At 40.6% G+C, this 24728-nt stretch overlaps 1 protein-coding gene across 1 annotated transcript in view; it reads right to left on the bottom strand.

The window, feature by feature from the left end:
- The window catches only part of rab11fip4a (RAB11 family interacting protein 4 (class II) a), a gene marked incomplete at both ends in the record, with an annotated part of 213437 nt that overhangs the window by 39445 nt on the left and 149264 nt on the right, over positions 1 to 24728 (bottom strand). The window contains 2 exons of the mRNA XM_080044274.1: positions 14758 to 14866; positions 16553 to 16588. Coding sequence (XP_079900400.1) covers positions 14758 to 14866; positions 16553 to 16588 — 145 coding nt within the window. The remainder of the gene's footprint in view (positions 1 to 14757; positions 14867 to 16552; positions 16589 to 24728) is intronic.

Here is a 24728-nt window from a genome sequence, read left to right as displayed (position 1 = left end):
AGACTGAAGTGTCAAAACACCAGGTTATTGCTCCAACGTCCCGGAACTATTAAAAGTAATATTAATTTTTCGCAAAATACCTGAATAATAGCCTAGGGTTGCACAATACAGGGCTCCAGACTGCGACCAAATGCTCGCATTATGCGACCATTTTTGGAGACAGTGCGAGTACTTTTTAAAACTAGGGGCATGCGCGCGACCGAAAAATTTGCCTACATTTTTATCATTATTATTATTAGTAGTAGGCTACTAGTGCTTTGAGAGAGAGAGAGAGAGAGAGAGAGAGAGAGAGAGAGAGAGAGAGAGAGAGAAGGGGCAGTCCGTGAGTGATCAGTGAAACGATCAACAGCGCGGATCACGTGACCTACTCTCATCTCAGTGTCCCGCTGTCGTCACGTCTTTAACATGTTGCCAACTGCCGACTTTTTCCGCTATATTTGCAGAATTTTTCTGCCATAGCGCTGAGGCTAGTTAAAGACCAGAGACACATCTTGCAACTTTTTTTTTAACCGCGCACACAAGAGCAGAGTAGCAACGGCTGCTGTCTTCTCCTCCTCACCGCTGACAGCACTCAGTCACACGGCTTAATATGATAGCAGCTAGGGCTGCAACTAACGATTATTTTAATAATCGATTAATCGGTCGATAATTTTTTTGATTAATCGATTAATCAGATAAAAAAACAAAACATTTGTAAATGCAGCATCTTTATTCAAAAACTGAACATTACTTCAAATTCACAGTGCAGACTGAAGTGTCAAAACACCAGGTTATTGCTCCAACGTCCCGGAACTATTAAAAGTAATATTAAATTATAAAAAATTAATAACAAACTTAACTGGGATAACACAAAAAAAAACATACAATGTATGATATACATTTATACAGTATATAAGGGATGTCCATGGTAAACCAGTCAACCGATAAGATTTTTAACTGGTAAATACTAACGGTTAAATCTTAATTTCTCTCAGATGACAGGAGATCGTTAATTTTTATTGATATTGATACCATTTTCGAGACTCCTTAACGATCCAAGTCTTTATTGATACTTTTCTATTATTTTGTTGAAATAGAACTTGTATTATTGCTTTAATTGCTGATATGATCATAGCTCAAGATAGGACATTAAACAGGTCATAATTCCATCTTTACTATCTATTTTATATTGCTGGGAAAACAAGTTTTCGCCAAAATCTCAAATTTCTTTTTTTTTTGTGTTGCATTTGAACACATCAATCATATTACTGAGCCGGCCTGAACACATCACAGTGGGGGTGGCAGTGGCGAAGTGGGTAGGGACATCGGTCGGAGGTTCGATTCCCCGCCTACCCGCCACATGTCGAAGTGTCCCTGGGCAAGACACTGAACCCCAAATTGCTCCCGATGGTTCAGAAAGCGTCTTGCATGGCAGCTACTGCCATCGGTGTTTGAATGTGTGTTAAGGGCGACCGTGGCTCAGGTGGTTAAGCTGGTTGGCCAATGATCCAAGGGTTGGCGATTCGATCCCCGCTCTGCCACCTGTGTCATGGTTGTTGTGTCCTTGGGCAAGACACTTCACCCACCTTGCCTCGTGTGAATGTGTATGACTGCTGTATGTTTGAGGTGGTGGTCGGAGGGGCCGTAGGCGCTGAATGGCAGCCACGCTTCCGTCAGTCTGCCCCAGGGCAGCTGTGGCTACTATGGTAGTTTACCACCACCAGTATGACTGTGTGTGAATGAATGGAACCTGGAACCCTGTAAAGCGTCTTTGAGTGCCTTGAAAAGCGCTATATAAATCCAATCCATTATTATTATACTGTATGTAAATCGCTTTGGAAGCGCATTGTGAAGCGCCTTGTGACCCTGGTCTGTGAAGGGCGCTCTATAAATAAAGCTTACTTACTTACATGTTTGCTACTTTTTTTAAGCTAACTAGCTCTATATCCTTCCGATTTTAAAATGGATTTAAAAACTGGTTTACTATTTTTAACTGACGGGACTTTCTACACCGTTCGGTTGTGTGATTACTGCCGCTGCTTTGAATGACTGTTGATGCGCCGATGCCGACTCTCCGAGCCCGTCTGCACACCGTCTGCAGCAGCAGCAGCTGACAGAGTTTTTTTGGACTAGACGGATACTGAGTTGAAGGAGTTTTTTTAACCCAAAGACAGCAAAGGTACAACACTTGTATTTAGGCCTACAGTCCAGTGTTAGATATGACCAAAATACAAGCTGTGGCCGCTCACACTATAGGAAGGCTCGCTGTGGGCGTGCATGAACCTGTCGACGGCTGGATGTAAACAGTGCCGCGCCTACAAGTGACTTATTAATCGCGCGACTCATCGAATCGATGACCAAATTCGTTGCCAACGCTTTTAGTAATCGATTTTAATCGATTTTACTGATTCGTTGTTGCAGCCCTAATAGCAGTCCCCCGCCACCTGCAGCAGCCAGCAGACAGACAGCACCGTGTGCAAGGTGACGTTTGTGAACATTATAGGTCCACATTCAATAGTCCACTGCATATCTATAAAAAAGCTATCCTTGTAGTTATTTGGCAACAAAAAAAGTGTGTAAAGTGAGTTTGTAAATATGTAAATAGGCCTAGTTAATTTGTAAACAACCTGGTCAGCATTTTCTATTATTATTATTATTTTTTTTTAATGCTTATTTTTTATTTTGAATATTCTTCAGATCTCCTTTTACAGCAATTACTTTCACTTAGAAACAATATCCGTTACAATGGACATACAAAACAAAACATGGGTTGTATACAAGTTCACCTGGAATATACAGTATAATTGGGTCTAGTTCTAACAGTCCTCCATCACAGACATTAATGGTGCCCATCTTTCAATGAAAAGATCCCTCTGTAATCTTAAAGAATATGTCATTTTTTCCATAGTGTATATATTTCTTAAAAGTGTTAGCCATTCAGCTTGGTTTGGTGACTCCTTTTTAAGCCATTGTATTGTAATTGTCTTCTTTGCTGCAACCAGTAATATCTGTAATAAATACATATTTTTCCTACTGTGGTGTATTATGTTACTAACACATTTTTTATGCTGTTTTATAATACTGTCTTATGAGAACTGACTTGAGTTCCTCATTCCTCTATAGAAGTGAGTACAGATAGGAATGTGGGCTTCTTAGCTGTGAAGCCTCTAGGGTAAACTTCTGTATATCACTCTAGCTTCGTATATGTTAAAACAGACTCAGGGATGACTGTTTTATGAGTTCAAATTAGTTTTAGTTATTTGTGTTTACCCCAAACCTGGGAAAACGTGGATAATTTACTGGCCACTGTCCAACATTGTTGGTCTAACGCTCAGAAGAAGACCCACAGGCGCCAAGCTGGACATTCCATTTAGGTAATGTTTTCTGCAGATGCCCTCTTAGGGGTAGGTTTGTAATAGTCAGAATCCACCAATTAGAGACAAGGAGGCCTGATCTTACTGACCTTAATGACCAATCATCTCACTTAGATTCTTAGGTTAAAGACAGCCACGCAGCAGCAGAGTGATAGGTTTTTTAGTTGACAGGAACGTTCTCATTAGTTAGTCCTATGCATCTTCCTCTATTTGATTTGGCTACAACACTTAAACTTTTTATTGGCTTTATTTGACTGCAGTATGAGTCTTGTTGTTTAAATAAAATAATTGTTCCTGGGAACCTCCTCAACTGCCTCAAGCTGTCTCTTCTTCATCAAACCTACCACCAACACCGTTTCTCTGAATAAAGGCAGAGGTATTAACAACACTACTGTGTATCACAACTGGTTTAATTCCTAAAATTGCTACCAGAGGGTCTCTTATCAATTCAACCTTCAATACTTTATTAATATAGGCAAATACGGATTTCCAAAAGTTATCTAACAATGGGCATTGTCAACAAATATGTGAATGAGTAGCCATTGCCTCTCCACACTCCCTCCAACATTGACTGGGTTGATTCGGATTCATTTTAGCCAAAACTTGTGGTGTTCTAAAAAATCGGTTATTTATCTTCCATTGAAATTCCTTCCACAAATTGGCGTTTGTGACTTTGTGAGCCTGAGTACATATCTCCAACCAAACTTCCTCACTTATTTAGGCTGATATAAATTGTTGTTGGTTTTATGTGGTCAGGATGTGACAAGAAAGGAGGGTTTGCATTTAAGAGATTAAGGGCCAGTTTCACAGACAAGGCTTAAACCTAGTCCAAGACTAAATGGCTGTTTGAGCTGGATTAATTCAAAGCCACTTGCACAGACTCAGTTTAAAATAGTCCTAGATTAAAGCTATTCTGGATTAAACAAAGCCACTTGGAAGACTGTCGACTAGAGCTACTCTAGGTCTAAATTTGATCTTAAATTAATCCTCCAGGGAGGCAGGTTTAACTTCAGTTTAGTGGTGTTGGTGAGAGAGCATGGACTATTTGGAATATCTAAATGAAGACCAACTCCCACTGCAGAGGCCAGCCAGAAGAGTACTTGTGGATAGGTCTTATCCAAAAAAATTATTTGATGAACTTACATTTTGAGACCGCTTTCAATATGGAAAATGCACTGGAAATAACAATTTTGCTTGAGCTTATTAGATGGATGCATTTAAATTGAAGATGTATGCAGCACAATACAATGAGTGTCTAAAACAATTCTGTTTTCAAATGTGGTTGTTGTGATTTAAAATACTGACACACATGAATAACAAAATGACAAAACACAACATGAACACCTTTTATTTTCTACTTATATCTTCACTGTGATTAGTAATCACAATTGTCTCAGTACTGTATCTTGTTTTAATCATAGCTCTCTCTTCCAACTTCATGTCATACAGTTTACACTCTCTGGACTTTCTTTCCACCTCTGTCCCCAGAACCCGTACTGAGTTTGGGAAGAGGGCTTTCATGTACTCTGATCCCACCACCTGGAGCACTATCAAAAAAAACACTCAAATTACCAAGCCAGCCACCTCTTTACCGGAGGCACTTTCTGTGTTGGAGGTCTTTAGTCAGTTTTCTGGCTATAAACTTAACTTGAGCAAGAGCGAACTCTTTCCGATTAATAAATAAGCTCTTAAACTTGATTACACAGCTCTCCCACTCAAAGTGGTGACAGACCATCTGAGTTACCTTGGGGTATGTTTTACCAGAAATTTTAAAAACCTATTTAAATCGAACTTCCTCAAATTATTGGATCAGGCGAAGCAAATATTATCGAAGTGGTCTCCTCTGGCTTTCTCTCTCATAGGTAGAATAAATTCAATTAAAATGACATTACTCCCAAAGTTCCTATATCTATTCCAATGTCTCCCCATCTTTCTCCCCAAATCCTTTTTTCAGGCCCTTGACTCTTTAAAGAGGACCTATGATGCTTTTTGACTTTTATGACCTATAAACGTTGTTATGATGATTCATAGTCATGCTTAACCATACTAAATTATCAAATAATGACTTACATGCATTTCGACGTATTCCCTGCTGACCGTCTGGGGTGTCTGTGCAGAGCACTAAACACTATTCTAGCCAGTCGAGAAGTCACGTCTTCAAAGCGGTCTACCCTTTGTAACTTTGTGACGTCGCATGTAACTTTGTGAAGTCACCACGCGGATGTTTCCATGTATGGTAATGCTGTCACTTCCCTGTTCGCGTCTGCCTCGCGCCCTTATAGGTCCATGCTCGCGCTTCCCGCCACTGAAAGTGTTCCGGAAGGAAGGTAACCAATCACAACGGAGTGGGGTTTGCAGGAGGGGGGGGAGGGTAGCGGAGATGGCCGATGCACAGGCGGAGGGAGCGGAGATTGCCGGAGCACACACACTCAAGTGTTGACAGGACGTGCTGGATCGCCAAAATAAGAGAAAGAGCTTCCCGAAAATCTACATAGTTTTTTGTGATGTGATTCGTGTCAGGTTGCTCTATAGCAGTGTAAAACAAGAAATTAAGACCAGAAAAGTAGTATAATAGGTCCTCTTTAATGATAAATTATATTTGGAATGGTAAACACCCTCGGTAAAGGAAAGCATTTCTTCAAAGACCAAAACAAACAGGCGGAATGGCCCTCCCTAATTTCCAATACTATTACTTGGCTGCTAATATCCGTTCTTTAGTGTATTGGGTGCATTTTCACCTTGACGACTCAGCCCCAGTATGGGTAACAATGGAGTCCAGCACTGTTAGCCCATTGTCTCTATCTGCCCTCTTAAGCGCCGCACTTCCACTCTCTTCGGCTATTCCCAACAGTAATCCCGTGATTAAGCACTCCCTTCGAATCTGGACCCAATTTAGGAAGAATTTTGGAATGCAGATTTTTTTACTTTTCAGCCCAATTGCAGCTAATCATTTATTTATTCCCTTGACGGTGGATGGTGCATTCAAGATCTGGCATAAAAAAGGCTTAAAATGCATCGGTGATTTATTTATTAATGATCTATTTGCTAGTTTTTCTCAATTGACAAAACATTTTGGTATCGAAAAGACAAATTTTTTCCGATTTCTGCAAATCAGGCATTTTACGCAGAAGTTAATTCCCTTATAAACCGCCAGCCAATCATGTTGATTTGTTTCTTTCTGTAAACCCCACATTAAAAGGCTAAATTTCTGTGTTTTTCAACCTTATTTCAAAGTTGCATAGCCCCTATTTAGCAGCTATAAGAACCCTGTGGGATTCAGTCCTGGATCGGATACACTCTACCTCCATGTGCACCCGACATGCTCTTGTGCAATTTAAAGTAGTACATCGTATCCACATATCTAAAACTAAATTAGCTCGTATGTTCCCCGATGTAGACCCGACCTGTGATAGCTGTAAGAGCGCACCGGCATCACTCTTTCACATGTACTGGTTGTGTCCCACCTTGACTGTGTTCTGGACATCAGTTTTTCAAACAATTTCTGAAGTACTTCAGCATCAAATTGAGCCAAACCCTTTCACTGCAATTTTTGGCATTGCTCCAAATCCGGGCTTGCCTAAAGTGAAGCTGAAGGTACTGGCCTTTACTTCATTACTTGCTCGTAGGGTTATCTTACTCAAGTGGAAAGATCCTGCTCCTCCTTCCCACTCACATTGGATTAGAGACATTATGTCATGCATGGATCTAGAGAAGATACGTTACACCACCCAGGGATCTGAGAATAAATTTGACAGAATTTGGCGCACCTTCTTAAATTATTTCAAAAAAACAACGACAACAATAGAAGAGTAGCTACCCCCTCCCCTCTTTTATTTTATTTAATTAAATTTTATTTTTTGTTTCATGTTGATTGTTTGTTTTTGTTCCTTTGAAGTGTGTATTTTGTTTTGTTTCGGATTGTGTGTGGTTGGGTGTGAGGGTGGGAGGTGGATGGGGTGTGTGCGGGGTTAAAAAAGGGGAAAAAATGTGTTTGTTTCATCACAATTTCATTGTCCTGCAATTGTTTTGCAACTGCCAATCAATAAAAAAACATTTAAAAAAAAAAAACACTCAAATTGCAGGAACTCATCACTAAGAATGATTTTTAAAACTTTTCAAATTTCCTCAAAATTGTTCTTCTTCTTCGCCTTCTGGAATCTATTTGTCTCTGTTTTCTCATGTATGTGCTTTCTTCTTATGTTTGTCTTATATTTCATTCATTCTAACTGCTGCCATTTTCTGCCAGGCCTTGCTTGGAAAAGAGGTCATTTGACCTCAAGCAATTTTGCCTGGTAAAATAAAGGTTAAATAATGTCCAATTCCACCTGTAGAATTTTCATTTTCATGTCATACTTTCTTCAGATATTGCATTTTCTGTTCATGGAATTCTCGGGCTAACTTTCATGCAACGCCATCTTTTTTTTCCTTTGTTGAAAGGTTGTGGCAAGCTCTTCTTTGAGGCGAGATTCGGGTTTTTCCACAGATTCTATCAGTGCAGATATCATTAAATATAATGTCAAAATTATAAATGAGAAAGATGTGAAATACCGATATTAATGAAGATAACCTGAAGTTGGTGTATTTTTCTCTTAGTAACATTTTCATTAATTGAATTTGTTGCAAATTGCGGCCCAACTATTTATTTGCTCAGTCCCAGCAGTATGGCTTTTAGATTCAATAACTGGATGGTTTCAAACTATTTTTTTAAGATATTTTTTTCAAATTCATTAAAGTTTATTGACGGGATTTTTTTAGCCTCTGCCATTGTTTTTTCTCACAAGCAATGGTGTTTCTGCTCCACTCCGGGTTTTATGATCACTGTTGGAACAGCAGCATGTGCTCATGGGCAGGTGTTTACAATCAGGCTTACTTACCTTACTCCAGGGGCCTATCCGAAAAGTCCAATCTCCTAACCTATAAGCCTCCTTTCCTATGCCTTAACCCCTAAACGTCATCGGGGTTAAGGAGAGATGAAAGGTGCTTCCTATCGAACATAGGAAAGGACAGCGCTGTTTCAAATGAATTCGACTCCACTTTTCCTAACCGACGTCATTGCGCGACGGCGAGTATTGCTGACGTGAGTCTAGCATGAAACTATACACTATGCTCCGAAAATGGACTACAACAAGCGCTCGTTTGATCCATGCGTTCTTTTCATATTGATTTTAATCAGGTTGTCGCCAACAGAGTGAGAATCACTCCCATATATCCCAATTGACATGTGGAATAAAAAGAGGCTACACTTATGTTGATGTTGAAATGAACTCCCCCCAGTAACTTCATTAAATGTGAAGTTGGTATTTTCTTTTCTTATGGTGTAAATTATGTGCTACGAAAATAACTATTATGATGTTGGTCTTTTATGAGTTCTTTATTATCTTAATGGGGGAGAGGGGAGGGGGGTATTTTGTTTTAGCCGAGTTAAATCTTCCTCTCTTCTCTTCTCCTCTCCTCTCTTCTGTTTTACCTCTCGTTTGTATTCGTGTAGAGTCGGTAAACTCCGGCGGTGGCCTGTTGCTTTAAATCTTGACGCCGTAAAGGATTATGGGATACCACTATCTCCTTTCCTTTAGCATAGGTTGGTCAGGAGTAACCTATGCTAAAGGAGGGTTAAAGGATGAATCGAGGCTCCTTTCCTATGCCTTTCCTAAGCATTTTGGGAATTCGGATCACCTATCTGCCGAGTACTTCCGGTTCATCTCGATAGGAAAGGAAATTTCCTATGCAAAAAAAAGTTTTCGGATAGGCCCCAGGACTTCATAGTCTCAGACTAACTAAGCCAAACTTAAGCCATATCCATGACAGTGATTTAAACGTCCCAGTTTAACTACTCCACATTAAGGCCTACTCCTGGCTTAATCTAGGCCCTGTCTGTGAAACCGGCCCTAAATATTTCATTGTTTAACAGTTTTTTTGTTTTCATGAGGGCAAGTGAACAGGACATTCAGGCAAGTAAAACATGCTTTTGAAACCTGTCGTGAAGAAAAAGAAAGTAATTACGAGCGAAATGTTTTAGCAAAGAGTCATGTCCCGGTCTGTGGTGTCCTAAACGGTTGTGCAAGTCCAAGTGCGTTCAGTAGTAAGCTGGAAAAAACACAGTTGAATCGGAGCTCACCCACGCTATGCCCGGTGAAGCCCTCTCCTCCATCTCGCGCTTGTTAAGAAAGCCCATTGCCTCCCGATGATCCGAAAACCTAATTATTGTTCCTTTCCATGTGAAGCGTAGTTCAGCCGAATAGGCGAGGGTGAAACGCACATCCAGCTCATGCAGCCGGCTCTGCACCTCTTTAAACATTCTCCTCTTTTGCGCCATCTCCTTGGTCATAGTAGAATGCTAGTTTGCAGCCTCCCCAGACAACATATTCGGTATTTCTCCCTGTCAGCAGCCAACACTGCTCCCTTAAAACTCAGAAAACCGTATGATAATCGGTCTTGGTGGTCGGCCGTCTTTGGGCAGCGGCACCAGGGTTCGGTGCATTCGTTGTAGTAGTGCCTCTTCCAGAACAACTCCCAAAGTCTTGGATATAATCTTCCTGACACATTGGGATGGTTCGCCATTTTCAATATTCTCCATCAGGCTGGCCAATGAGCTGAAGTTCTGGTGTCTATCACTATTAGCGGCATCCTCCACTGCTTGATGTAACACCTCATACTTCTTAGCGTTTATCCGCCACTTGACACAGCCGGTTGTTCTCTTCCTCTAGCTGGGATATTCGCTGTTTTGCCTGATCTAGTCGACTGAAGTTTCAGTCCACGTTCATCTCAGTTCAACATTGGCTTTTTTATTTCAGTGACATCCGCTTGCAAAGATGCCAACAGCTTCCCAACTTGCCCCATCTCCGAAGTAGCTTTTCTTAGATATTGCTGCAAACCAGATAACACCCTTCATAAGCCTCTCCCTTGCCAGGGCTAGCAGTGCTTGGTGGCTCAACTTTAGTCCCACCAGCCACGCTAACCTTAGCACTGTTTGTGGCCGCTTGAGTTGCCATAATGTCCAAATTCCAAACTTTCTCAATGTCGTAAAAACGCTTAACTTTCCCTTCCTGCAGTGTTTCAACACATTAACTCCAGTTTAATTAGCGGATTTAAGATAACTAGGTTGGTCAAGTGGAAAGTCTCCGACTAGGCGACCATCTTGCTCGGTGATCCCACGCGACTCTACTTCCCTGTGGGGGACATGCCCTAATTCTGACGCCTCATTATTCCGACGACTCAATGGTCCGAAATATTTCCCGTTAGATCGACATGCCACTATGCCGTCGGTTCAATGTTACGAAAACGAAGGGCCGTTTTTCTGATTATTCAAAAAGGAGGCGCATTACACCGACTGTCCTATATTCCGACTTTACACAATCCCTGGAGTTCCCAACTCTCTCTCTCTCTTCTCTCTCACACTAATCACCAAAATACAACATAGGTCTTCGTCTCACGTTCACAATGCATATTGTAACGAAACGTGAAAATATGGTTATTTTGACAAGGTGTTTCAGCACCATGGACAGAGAGCGGAGGTCAACACGTGCGCGCAAGCACACACACACACACCAGTGTCTCCCCCAGGAAATGACTTAGTGAAGGTGGTCGCTGCCCAGGGGAACAGGAGGAGCGGCGCAAAGTGCCGCGGCAAAAATGTTGGGGGTATTTTGCTCAAAGACGCCAATGCGCACTAAAGAAATAGACAACTGTTTATTTGAATACAAAAATACAACTGACACTGAGCTTAGAGTTGTGCAATTGTGTTTGCTATGTGCAGGTACACATTTTGTGCAAACATGCAGACAGTAAAAAATACAATTAAAGAAAACTTCTACTGTTTTGGTGCAATACTATGCAGACACACTAAATACAAATAATTGACCATACTCTTAACATGTGTATGCACATCAAAGTGCAAATTCAACTTTTTAAAGTTCCTTTTTGGAGGGGCTGTTGTGCGATGATTGTTGACAATAGACCTACTGTGTTGCGATAGCCTTTATTTCATTAATGGTTATTATTAGCCTACTTGCTTGATTTCTTTTTAAATACAGAGGTTATTGGTCGTCTTGGAACATTTATCTCCCAATTTAAAACAGAAAAATAAAGCAGCATTGAAAATTGCTGTTTTACAAATAACTTAATAGTTTAAATAACAAATACAATGTGTTTTCCCCTTAAAAAGACTAAATGCATTTCGAAGACAGTAACAGTGTGGCACTTCTGTAAACTTACTGAAACTTGCAGGGGCCATCACTCTCATGCATTCATCAGTCTTTTCTCTGCACTGTCTGAGCTTATAGATAGGTTGTGTTGCCACGGTGATGTGGAGTCTTACACTAGTCTAGCTTTGCAGAGCACTTCTTTCTGTTCAGCTAAATATCCCCATAGAACATGTTCGCCACTAGTTCAATGATGGCTTGCTTCTGCTCGTTGACTCTCCCGCGGACATGCCGTATAGTCACGCGCAGCGCGGCACGGTCACACGCGCAGAGCCGTGGAGCTGCAGACAGACACAGAGCAGCTGATAGGGAAACGCTTGGAGACACAAGCGTACATTTATTTACCGCAAGTCGCGGCCTTTCGCACAGTTGTGACCATGCACAAGCATACATCGCGCTTGCTAGCTAATTGTGCAGCACTAAAAATATTTTTTTTTTAAATTTTTTTGGTCGGTAGGTAGTCAAAGCGGGGGGCTTGCGTTGCCAAGGCGGCCGCTGGGGGAAACACTGCACGCACACACACACACACACACACACACACACACACACACACACACACACACACACACACACACACACACACACACACACACACACAAACACACACACACTGACTTGACTTTAACCCATAGATAGTAAATAATATGGATGTAGCATCCGGGCTGACCTCAGTTATTCACACGGCATCCAATAATCCTGGTTTGTGCGCGTCGCCATCTTGTGAGATTTTTACTCCGCCTCACTCCTCTTGCCGAAAAGGGGAATCGACGTCACGTCGGGGGGAGGGAGATAGCTGACGTATACCTCCGAGGCAAAGTGAGGGACAACGGATGGAGAGCTGTCACTCAAGAGATCACGCCAATACATTTTAACCTCCAAAAGAATAAAAACTAGCGTGGGCCAAAAAAATTCACCCCCCTCAGTGTTGTCATGGAGATATGACCTAAACATACAGACTTAAATGGTTTTGTGGCCCAGGCTGTAAATAGGTTTAATAAGACTTTGAAAACGAGTCAAGTTAACAAGTGAGTCAAAGAAAAACTGCTCGTCTTGGCGCCACCCCCAGTGGCACTTTCTGGTTACTACAGTTGTAGGTCACTTCCTTATTGGATGCCAGTAAAAATCGCTGAGGTTGGGGCTTTAACCCTGTGCGCTTTATAAATTCACCTGCTTCTTTTATAGCCTAGGCAGACCTAGGCTATAAAAAAGACCTGATACATGCTGCTATCAATGGTGGATTTGAAGAACCGCCACATTATACAATTTATCATGATTTAACAGCAGCTGCTATTTCCATTTACATAATTGGGGCAACTATGGGAAAAAAGGAGGACGCAGTCTTTTTTTTCACACAAAGTTTTCCGAGGAGTGGTTGCAATTGCCGTCACACATCTCGCCCCGGCCTTCCTCATAAAGTAGCCTAACTGGAGTCACAAAACTCTGTGACCAACCCAACAAAACGGATAATGAAACAAATTTGTGATTATTAAACCAAGCAGTGCACTTCACCAAGCCAGACTGTTGCTGTGGGCTTGAACTGTCACAAGAGGTGAATTTATGAAACACACGGTAGGCTAAAAGGAAAAATACTTTCCTTGTAAAGAAGAAAAGTGAGTCAAATGGTGAGTAAAAAACAAATCCAATTATTATATTTAGTAGCTGTGTGTGGGCCTGTGTTGTTTTAGTGGCCCTCATTTATCAATCTTGCGTAGACCAGAAAAATGGGTGTACGTACATTTCCACGCAAATCTCGGCATTTATCAATATGGACGTGAGCGTAGGGTACGCTCAAATCCCACGCCAGCTCTCAGCTCGTGTACGCAAATTTGAAAACAGCTTGGACTCGCAGTGCAGGCTGTGCCGGGTAGCCGATGACTTTGTTGGACAATTATTAGAAGATAATACAAATGCAGTGCAAATAAGACCGAAATAAAGATATTAATCACTTAAAAATGAGCAGCTTATGGTGTGCAACTGAGTAGGAGAGCTGATTCAATAGTGCGCACACCGGCCACTTAGGAGCGCTGTATGGGACTGCTCATTGTGTTTCTTCCGTTACGCGGGAGTTTGTGTTGATTATTTAGATTTCCGTCACAATACTCAGGGCTTTAGCCGCTGTTCCCCTCTGATCAACTCAGAAACACCACACATTCTATGAGATCACTTGTAGAGTGGGTGGTTGTATTTAATCGGGGTGAACAGCGAGTGCACTGCGTAGTGGCGAGATTTTCTTTGGTCTCTCTCTTTTCTCTCTATACTAATCTGTCACCTACACTACACACACATACGCTCCCCCCACACACGCACACGCACACACACACACACACACACACACACACACTCATTAGTACACATATATGTACTATAGCCTGTGGGTTTGATTCTAAACTGTTCTTATTAATGCTTGTGTTTGTAGATGCTATTCTTGATTTAGATTAGATGGTTATTGACTTGTGTGTATCGTTTTAATCAACTTGCCCAAGTGAATAAACCCTCCCTTTTTGATTTGCTCCGTAGGTATTAATAAGTAATTAAATTAGCTTGACTAATTTAATTGATCATTAATAAAAAAAAATATTAAATATTATAATTTCCTTGAAATTAATAATGTTCTTGACTTTGACCAAATCTACCCATTTTGAATTCCCAACATCGGAATTTAGGACTGTCGACCTAATGCGCCTCCTTTTTGAACAATCAGACAAACGGCACTTCGGGCCAATGCGTTCCGTTTTCGTAACATTGAACCATCGGCATAGTGGCATGTTGATCTAATGGGAAATATTTCGGACCATTGAGACGTCAGAACAATGAGGCGTCGGAATTACGGGCAGGCCCCTCCCTGTGCTTGGTGTGTATTTTGAACACGTCAACAACTCCAATTGACCTTCAACTTTTATTGATACATTATCAGTATTATAGGTCTGATGGTAATTAACTTACTGTTTACTTTATAGTATGATAATTTAACTAGGTTTCATTAATTGATTTAATTTACAGTTAAGGACACTCGTTAAAGACAAACCATTGATAAGACGAGACGAGAGAGGAACTTAATAGTTATTATTAAAGTACAAAATAGACCATAATAAATCATTATCAAACAATCAAATGATGATCATCCCAACGGCTTTTCATCCAAAATGTACACTAACTGCCTGTGTGTGTGTGTGTGTGTGTGTGTGTGTGTGTGTGTGTGTGTGTACCTTCTCTGTGATGTCAAGGTCACAGGAGTGGATGCTGTCTGTGAAGAGGTCCTCTGTGCTGCTGCCCTGACTGGAGCCAAACACACTGTGGTTGGCCTGGAACAGCTGACTGTATGGACACAGGAGATTATTATCCATTCTACAGGTGCTGCTCAATAAATTAGAATATCATGAAAAAGTTGATGTATTTCAGTAATTCAACTTAAAAGGTGAAACTGATATATTATATAGACTCAAAACATGCAAAGTGAGATATTTCAAGCCTAATTTGTTATAATGTTGATGATTATGGTTTAAAGCTTATGAAATCCCCAAATTCAAAATCTCAGAAAATTTGAATATTACATGAAATCAATAAAAAAGGGATTTTAAATACAGAAATGTCGGCCCTCTAGAAAGTATAATCATGCATATGTACTCAGTACTTCGTTTGGGCCCCTTTAACATGAATTCCAGCCTCAATGCGGCGTGGCATGGATGCTACCAGCCTGTGGCACTGCTGAGGTGATATGGAAGCCCAGGTTGCTCTGATAGTGGCCTTCAGCTCGTCTGTATTATTGGGTCTGGTGTGTCTCATCTTCCTCTTGACAGTAAACCATAGATTATGGAGTTACGGTAAGGAGAGTTGTAAGGCCAATCAAGTACAGTAATACCATGGTCAGCTAACCAGTTACTAGTGGTTTCTGGCACTGTGGGCAGGTGTCAAGTCTTGCTGGAAAAGGAAATCAGCATCTACATGAAGCTTCTCAGCAGACGGAAGCATGAAGTGCAATAAAATCTCCTGATAGATGGCTGACAGTGGTCTTCAAGCAATTTGGATTTTGTGCCCCTCCACTCTTCCTCTAGACTGTGGGACCTTGATTTCCAAATAAAAACGCAACATTTCTTTAGGATCAGTGATGATCTGAGGTAGCATATCATCTGCTGGTGTTGGTCCACTGTGTTATCAAGTCCAAAGTCAACACAGCCATCTACCAGAAGATTTTAGAGCACTTCATGCTTCTGTCTGTTGACAAGCTTTATGGAGATGACAATTTCCATTTCAGGCAATACTTGGCACCTGCCCACAGTGCCAGAAACCACTAGTAACTGGTAAGCTGACCATGTTATTACTGTGCTGGATTGGCCTTACAACTCTCCTGACCGTAACTCCATAGAGAATCTATAGAGTATTGTCAAGAGGAAGATGAGACACACCAGACCCAACAATACAGAGGAGCTGAAGGCCACTATCAAAGCAACCTGGGCTTCCATAACACCTCAACAGTGCCACAGACTGATCGTCACAATGCCATGCCGCATTAATGCAATAATTCATGCAAAATAAGATCCCAGACCAAGTATATAGTAGATGAATGAAAATACTTAAGTGCGACATTTCTGTATTATAAATATGTTTTTTGATTGTCCTTATGGAATATTCTAATATTTTGGATTTTCATGAGCTGTAAGCAGGAATCCTGAAAAGTTAAACAAAAAATGCCTGAAATATATCACTATATGTCTAATTCATCTAGAATATATGGAACTTTCACTTTTTGAATTAATTTAGATTTAAAAAAAGAGCTTTTCCATGATATTCTAATTTATTGAGCAGCACCTGTACATGATACACCATATGCAAACCTTCTAAAAGTTCTCTTCCATTACAAAACACTATTTATCACACCAATAAATGCTCAAGCCATTGTGATCTTTTCCAAGAGACTGGTCATCCGTCTTTCTACACAAATGCAGATAGCCTGCAGTATTTTGATTTCAAAAGGTCATTCAAAGGAAGTGTCATGTGACTCACCGCCCAAATGCTGTGCTGGTAATCTTTCTATTAGGGCTGAAACACAAACAGAAACACTCTCACACACATCAATAGTAACACATATTTTCGTAACTAGTATTCCTACCAGAAATTCTGCCACAACAATTACTGAAACTTGAACTACTGTGTTATTACGGCTACCACTAGTTCAATGTTAATTCTAGCTAATTCTGGTAACATTTAAAGCATCAACATTTAAATAAAGACATAAATAGAACAATAAACATTGATAAAATGGATCAAACTAATGAAAGCTGTCATGTGTTGTTTTTTTCAATAACTGTGTTTTTTTTCTTTCTTTGTTTTTACATATCTCAACTTGCATCCAGCCCTCCTCCCAGATTGGGATATGGCTGTTATAGCAACAGCTCAGGCTCACCCTTTGATGTCAGTGCAGCTTTTGGTTTTGAAAATGAATAAGAGGGTGGGATTTTGGTTGATGTGGTCCATGTTCCTTTATCTTGTGCATGTGTGCTCTGCACAGTTACACAACCATACAGTAAGATCTGTTTGGCTGAACGCCCCCTTCTTCTTCTTCGCCTTTCTTGTTGAACTGAACTACGGCCCAATTCGCTTCGCGAGGAAACACTTTCTGCGAGTCGACGTGAAGAGGCATGAGTCGACAAATCAATCGACTTACTTTGCCCCTTTTTTTCTTCCCACATCAGAGGTTGAGGTGCTGAAAATAAAGTGAAAACTGCATTTTCCCTTTAAGCACCAGCTGCCACCGTTATGTTACATTATTTGCAGTATAAAGCCCTAATAGTAATACAAATGAGATGCTTTATTTAAACACTGTCCATGCTTAGGAGGTGATTGTAATTTTGTCAGCTGTAGACAGAAACTAACGGAGGGAAGCGGCTCACTGTACAGTCCCTTGAGTCGCGCAGTCAGTTTGCGGACATTGTGGTACTGTGTTTCCAGGCTCGAGACATACAAACAGATTGCGGACGCCTTTCCCATTGACATCGCAAACCGGTAGAATATCCCCGGTTGTTATTTTAGCCTCAAACCACCAAGTTCTCCTGCGCGGCGGCTCACTCGCTCACTGGCGAGATCTCACGGTGAAACGCTGCGATCGGACTAAGCTTTGTGTCTTTCTAAGGTGATTTAACATCATAGTCTTAGATGAATGTTTAACTTCATGCTGAGTATTTTGCACTGCACTGTTTGAAAAAAATGGTCCCACACCGGACTCTTATGATTACTTCATGCACGCACCTTGCAGAAGTGAAGCTCCTGCAGCGTGCTCACGACCAGGCGTGAACTCACATAAACATAAAGGTAAAATCCATCCTGTCCACTCAAAACTTCGAAACAGTAATCCATGTTTTTGTAACATCCCGGCTGGATTACTGCAATGCTCTCTATTTAGGAGTCAGCCAGTCTTCCCTCTCCCGTCTTCAGCGCATTCAAAATGCTGCTGCACGACTTTTAACTGGGACACCAAAGAGGGATCACATCACACCAATTCTGGCCTCGCTCCACTGGCTCCCTGTGCATTTTAGAGTCCATTTTAAAATTATTTTATTTGTTTATAAATCCTTAAACGGCTTTGCCCCACTGTATCTCTCTGAGCTGCTTCACCGGTACTCTCCTGCTCGCTCTCTGAGGTCAGCTGATCAGCTCCTCCTGGCAGTACCCAGCTCAAAGAGGAAGCTGAGAGGGGACAGAGCGTTTTCCATCGCTGCTCCAAAAATGTGGAACAATCTGCCCTTCCAAATCAGACAGGCCCCTTCAATCACAATTTTTAAAAAACACCTCAAGACCCATTTTTACTCGCTGGCTTTCGACCCAGTGTGAGACTTTTGATGTTATTTTATTGTACCTTATTTTTGTTATTTTAGATATTATTTTTTACCTTAGCTTTATTCATTTTTCTATCTATTTTTATTGTACCTTATTTTACTTATTTTTATTGTACCTTATTTTACTTATTTTTATTGTACTTTATTTTACTTATTTTTATCTATTTTTATTGTACCTTATTTTAGGCCTGTACAGCACTTTGTCTCTGCTCTGGTTTGATGAAAGCGCTTTATAAATAAAGTTGGATTGGATTGGATTGGATTGGATAAACGGTGACATCTCCCATTAAAAAAACGGTATTACACCCTGATTTTCAGATTTCTATTTTTAAAGTCGACTTGAGCTCGAGTGGAAAACCGGTCATTGGGTCGACACATTCAAATCCCTAATGCATCAGAATCAGAATCCTTTATTGTCATTGACTTCTGCAGGTGAACTATTCATTAAACTGCCCAAATGCAAGAATAAAAGCAATAGTCAACTTAGTGCACTTTCAATTACTGGCCCACTCCTTCCACATACTTTCAGTTGTAGGATCAAATTCAATATGTTTGCCTGGTTTTATATTATGTGTAAGCTATGCACAATAGAAAATGTTACATCATTAAAGAGGACCTATGATGCTTTTTGACTTTTATGACCTATAAACGTTGTTATGATGATTCATAGTCATGCTTAACCATACTAAATTATCAAATAATGACTTACATGCATTTCGACGTATTCCCTGCTGACCGTCTGGGGTGTCTGTGCCGAGCACTAAACACTATTCTAGCCAGTCGAGAAGTCACGTGTTCAAAGCGGTCTACCCGTGGTAACTTTGTGACGTCGCATGTAACTTTGTGAAGTCACCACGCGGATGTTTCCATGTATGGTAATGCTGTCACTTCCCTGTTCGCGTCTGCCTCGCGTCTGCCTCGCGCCCTTATAGGTCCATGCTCGCGCTTCCCGCCACTGAAAGTGTTCCGGAAGGAAGGTAACCAATCACAACGGAGTGGGGTTTGCAGGAGGGGGGAGGGTAGCGGAGATGGCCGATGCACAGGCGGAGGGAGCGGAGATTGCCGAAGCACACACACTCAAGTGTTGACAGGACGTGCTGGATCGCCAAAATAAGAGAAAGAGCTTCCCGAAAATCTACATAGTTTTTTGTGATGTGATTCGTGTCAGGTTGCTCTATAGCAGTGTAAAACAAGAAATTAAGACCAGAAAAGTAGTATAATAGGTCCTCTTTAACTAAAAGAAAAAAAAATCTAAAGGCAACTTCAATACTGTATTATAAGTGTCTACAGGGCCAGTGAAAATATATAAGGGGCCAGTAAAACTGGGATCTACTGGCCAAGCGGGCAGTAGGGAAAAAAGTTACATTGAACCCTGAGTGTATATGGAGGTCAACTAGAAAATGCATTTCGAGAAGAAAATGCGTGTGAATGCTGGAGGCTGAAACTGGATAGCTGAAGGAGTATGCATTTTTGAAAAAGTTTTAAAAAATGTGAAATGAAAAAATTATGCTGAATAGAGCTACAAAATAGTGCTAGAAATGCAGAAATGTTAAAGGAGCTTAATAATTGTGCTGAATATGCAGCAATATCAAAGTAACTGCAAAAATGTGCTGACAATGCGTAAAAGTCATTTTAACTGCAAAAATGTGCTTACAATGCATACATGTCTATATAAAATCAAAATAGTGCTGACAATGCATAAATGTCAATGTAACTTCAAATTAGTGCTGAATAAGCAAAACTGTCAAAGTAACTGCAAAAATGTGTTGAAAACTGCATTAAAGTAATTATAACTGCATACATGTCAATGTAACCTTAAAATAGTTCTAAAAGTGCAGGAACGTCAAATGAGCTGAAACACAAGGCTGAGAATGCATGAATATGAAAGGAATTGCTCAGAAGTGAAAGGTGTTGAAGATAATTGAAGACATATCCAAGTGCTTTACCGGTATGGGTTTTACAATTGGTAGTGGTAGTTAGTTGAGAGGCAGGCATAGGTGGCCATATTGGGCCTAAAAGTGCTTAGTCATTGCAGGAGAGAACAGCAGAACGACTAGTCGAACAAAACACCAAGGCTTAAATTCTGTTTGTCACATTGTTAAAATGTTTGAACTGCACCACAAGGTTTTGCTGAAGGTGTACATGTAGGATCCATGTGGATAGAGCTAAAAATGACAGCGAACAGACAGTTTCAAAAACATAAAATTTGTGTTTCTGGTGAAGTCTGAAAGAGGTTAAAATAATAATACATTCAATGAGGGAGCAGAGGCGTTTTCTCTGTGCTTGGAGGCACACTGTTCAAATGCTGTTGGTCTGACAGCTTAGATAGGCATATGAGCTGAAAGGTGACAGATTTGTCTATGATTTGATGCATAAATTGTTTATGAAAAGTTAAAGGTATAGTAGAAGATGAAAGGAGTTAGGGAAAATATTTTGAAAAAGCTGAACGACAGCAGAGCTAGAGCACGCACACTATGAGGAGCAGAAGACCAAAAGGAGCTGAAAGGAGCACAAAACTAAAATTGTGTGTTCGCAAAAACCGTTTAATATTTTCAAAATATTTTGATGATTTGAATAGCCCAATGCCTTGTGACTTGTTTAAACGTTGAATGGAGTCTGTAGTTAAAAGTATGCCAAAGCAGTAGCATTTCAAAGGAGCATATGGTTTAAAGGTTTGAAGGAGTTGAAGAGCTTAGATAGAAATAATTAAAACTAGAAAATGCATTTCCAGAAAAAAATGCGTGTGAATGCTGGAGGCTGAAACTGGATAGCTGAAGGAGTATGTTGTTTTGAAAAAGTTTGAAAATATGAAATAAATAAAATGGCTGAATAGGAGCTACAAAAGAGCCTCAAAGACTTGTTTCTTGCATTCTGGCGACTTAAAAGCACAAACAAGTTGTTCACATCATCATCAACTTTTGCCTTTTTTAGTTGTTCCAAAGAATCTGCCGATAATGGTATTATGTTTGTTTATCGTCTCTTGCGTGACATTTTATAATAACAATAGTAGCCTAAATTTATATCTCCTTTGCTGTGCACTGGGGAGAAACAGACACGCTGGCAACTTTTCTGGTATCAAATTGGTGATTGCGGGATGATTTGGATGCAGCAGCCTATTTGAATGACATGCTGTCGGGCGGACTCCGCCCGGCGGAGCTGCTTGACTCTCGGCCGGGTGCGAGGCAAAAATAAATAAATAAGAGGACTCGGCGCATCACTAGGCTACATAATAGGCTGGCCTGATGTGAAACTTCTCTAAAATATAGGCTACTTACTCAGGCTCGGCAACATAAAACAGACGCGCACATAGTCGCGGGAACATATTCTCAACTGGGGGTGCTGAAAAAAAAGCTCAGCCTGCACTTGTCTCGCAACTCGCTACATTGATAAATACAAACTTCACCAATGTAATAGTGTGATGGTTTTAATATAAGACTGGGGGTTTCCCCTACAAATAGGTCGCACAAAGTCGGGTCGTCTTATATTTGGGGTCTAATATTTGGCATCCAGTAAGGTAATGCCCGTTACCAGTGCGATCATTCAGATTAAGGGCCTGCGTCCACCTTGTTTCTTTTATTTTTTTCGGTTGGTACACTGGCTGTGCGCTCTGAAGCGGCTGGGACGTGTGTTTTTGTGCTGGGAGAGAGAATGCGGTGGGCTGAGACTATAGGCTATAAAAAGGCACGGTAAATCGCCAAAGCATTGAATTCAAAGCCTCGACTCATTATGTTGCGAGTCGACGTGTCAGAGGCATGAATCGACAAAGCGATCAACTTTTACTGTGGCTTTTTTGCTGCGGCACTTGTAGTGCTGAGGAGAGCTTGCCAACTGCACTGTCCTTTACGCACCATCACTGCCGCCGTTATATTTCATATAATATGCAATCGGATCGTGGAAGCCTTCCCACTCGTCAACGTTAACGTGCAGGAATCCCCGGTGATAATTTTAGTCTTAAACCACACAGTTTTTCTGCACGGCGGATCACACAGGCGAGGTCTCACTGTGAACTCATTGCTACAGTTTTCACCGGGTGATGCGCTGCTTTGCTCGGACAGAGGCTTTGAGTTTTCTTAAAGTGATTTAACATCCCGGTCTAGACGAGTGCTTCAACGTTGTGCCTTATATTTTGAATAGCCTGAATGTGTGTACATTCAGGTGCTCCTCAAAAATCCAGAATTTGAATTTAGGATTCCGAAATCGTTCTGACTTTGATATTCATTAACTTTTAAGATGTAGGCTAACCCTAAGAATAAGAACAGCAGTAGGCTACAAGGACGATTTAATAGTTTGGAGCGTTTAAAGAAAATATTAGCAGCTGTTTATTGCAATACAGTATAAGGGACTAGAATCCTGGGGGGGCTGAACCGGGGCTAACCAGATTTCTAACGGGGCTTTAGCCCCGGTGTATCGCCGTCATAGCTTAGCATGCTTGACCGCAGGATCAATGACACATTAAAAGAGGAAATACAATCTCTGAAGTGTGTGAAATAAATAAAATGTTAAGCTGAATGTTGTGCCGTGTATTTGTGTTATCATAAAGAGCAGCGTACTTGTAGGAGCCTAAATGCCTATTTGTTTTATTTAAGTTTATATTTAATGATAATGTTTGAATTTTTATAAGTGGATTTATATAATACTTAATTGTGGTCATTTCGAATATATAGTATTTTATTTTGAAATTCATTTGCATTATTTTTGATGTACCGTACTTTCCGTACTATATGCCGCACTAGACAATAAGCCGCAGGTGTTATAATGTTTAATTACCATATGTAAGAGTTCGTTCACAGAGGGGATTGTCGGGAAAGAGATGGCTGCTTGAGGAAGCTCCCACATTTCAACAAACAAGTTGCATATTTGCATAACGTACGTAAGTGTTACCATTTTGTGCAATAGTAGCTATTAGGGATGGGCACGAGTGTTTTCGCTACTCGTGTGATCGCTTGCATTCCTCGAGGATCAATCGATTCCTCGTTAAACTTTTTTCTATTTTTAGGACGCAACGCATCTGTCTACAGAACAACGGTTGACCGCAATAAAGCGCTCAATGCTTATGTCAAACAGTCACAGTTGCCATATGATATTAAGGATTTATTTTCCACAAGTTTAAAACACATTTTCCTAACTGAAAGTAATTAAATAAGCGGGCCACAATTCAAACCGATCGAGTAGGTCTGCGGTGGAGAGAGAAAAAAGAGAGAGAAAAAAAGCATGGGCTGTAGTTGGCTAACATTCAAAATAGACATTTAAAATAAGAAGGGCAGCAAATACAATAAAATTATTGTCCTACAATTTAAACACATAGATAGGCTAAATAACTCACCAAAACAGTAGAAGTAGTAGGCTAGTATATCCAACCGCGTAATGCTCACTCCTGTCCGTGACTAATTACCGCGACTAATTCCTCGTTAACGGAACGTTACACCGTTGGCTTTTGAATCTCAATCCTATATTCCATAATAAAGGCTTCTTAAATGTCGTTTGCTCGAATGTGCCCGAAGTCAGCCTGCCTTCTTTACGTGACTTTCCAAGTTTTCCAGCACCGCATTCAGCTCCACGGTGCTGTGGAGACCACACACTGGCTGCGCTGCACGGAGGTGGCAGTTATTTGCGGTTTCTGTTTGACACAACGCTTAGTTTATTTAACTTGGATCAAAATATTTAATTTTGTTAAACTTTATATCCGTTTTGTGCCGTTTTGTACACGTATATAACATTTTAAAATAGGGGCGGCCCGCCGGCCGGCCTAAAGGCTACAAACACTAAAAAAAACAAAAAACGATTTTCCTCATCCACCAATCGAGATCATTTGAAACGAGGAGTACTCGATTACTAACGCCCATCCCCAGTAGCTACAGAATATATACTGTGCTGTGTAATAACAGGGTCGAAAAACGGGGAAAAAGTCGCGGCTTGTAGGCCGAAAAGTACGGTAACTGACATTTGATAACTTTATTTTGAAATATTAGAGGAAACTTTATTGTGTTAACTACCTGTCACAGACAGTCAGGATTACAAGCGTGGAGCCACACAGTTTTTTGACCTCTCTCTCGCTTCTCTCTTTTATCATATACAGGTCCTTCTCATATAATTAGCATATTGTGATAAAGTTCAATATTTTCTGTAATGTACTGATAAACATTAGACTTTCATATATTTTAGATTCATTACACACAACTGAAGCCTTTTATTGTTTTAATATTGATGATTTTGGCAAAAAAGTAAAGAAAAACCAAAAATCCCTATCTCAAAAAATTAGCATATTTCATCCGACCAATAAAAGAAAAGTGTTTTTAATACAAAAAAGTCAACCTTCAAATACTTATGTTCAGTTATGCACTCAATAC

Source organism: Ammodytes marinus (assembly GCF_949987685.1).
Source record: "Ammodytes marinus genome assembly, chromosome: 16".
Taxonomy (NCBI): Eukaryota; Metazoa; Chordata; class Actinopteri; order Uranoscopiformes; family Ammodytidae; genus Ammodytes; species Ammodytes marinus.
Note: the sequence above shows the minus strand (reverse complement) of the source record. Positions and strands in the feature narration are given on the sequence as shown.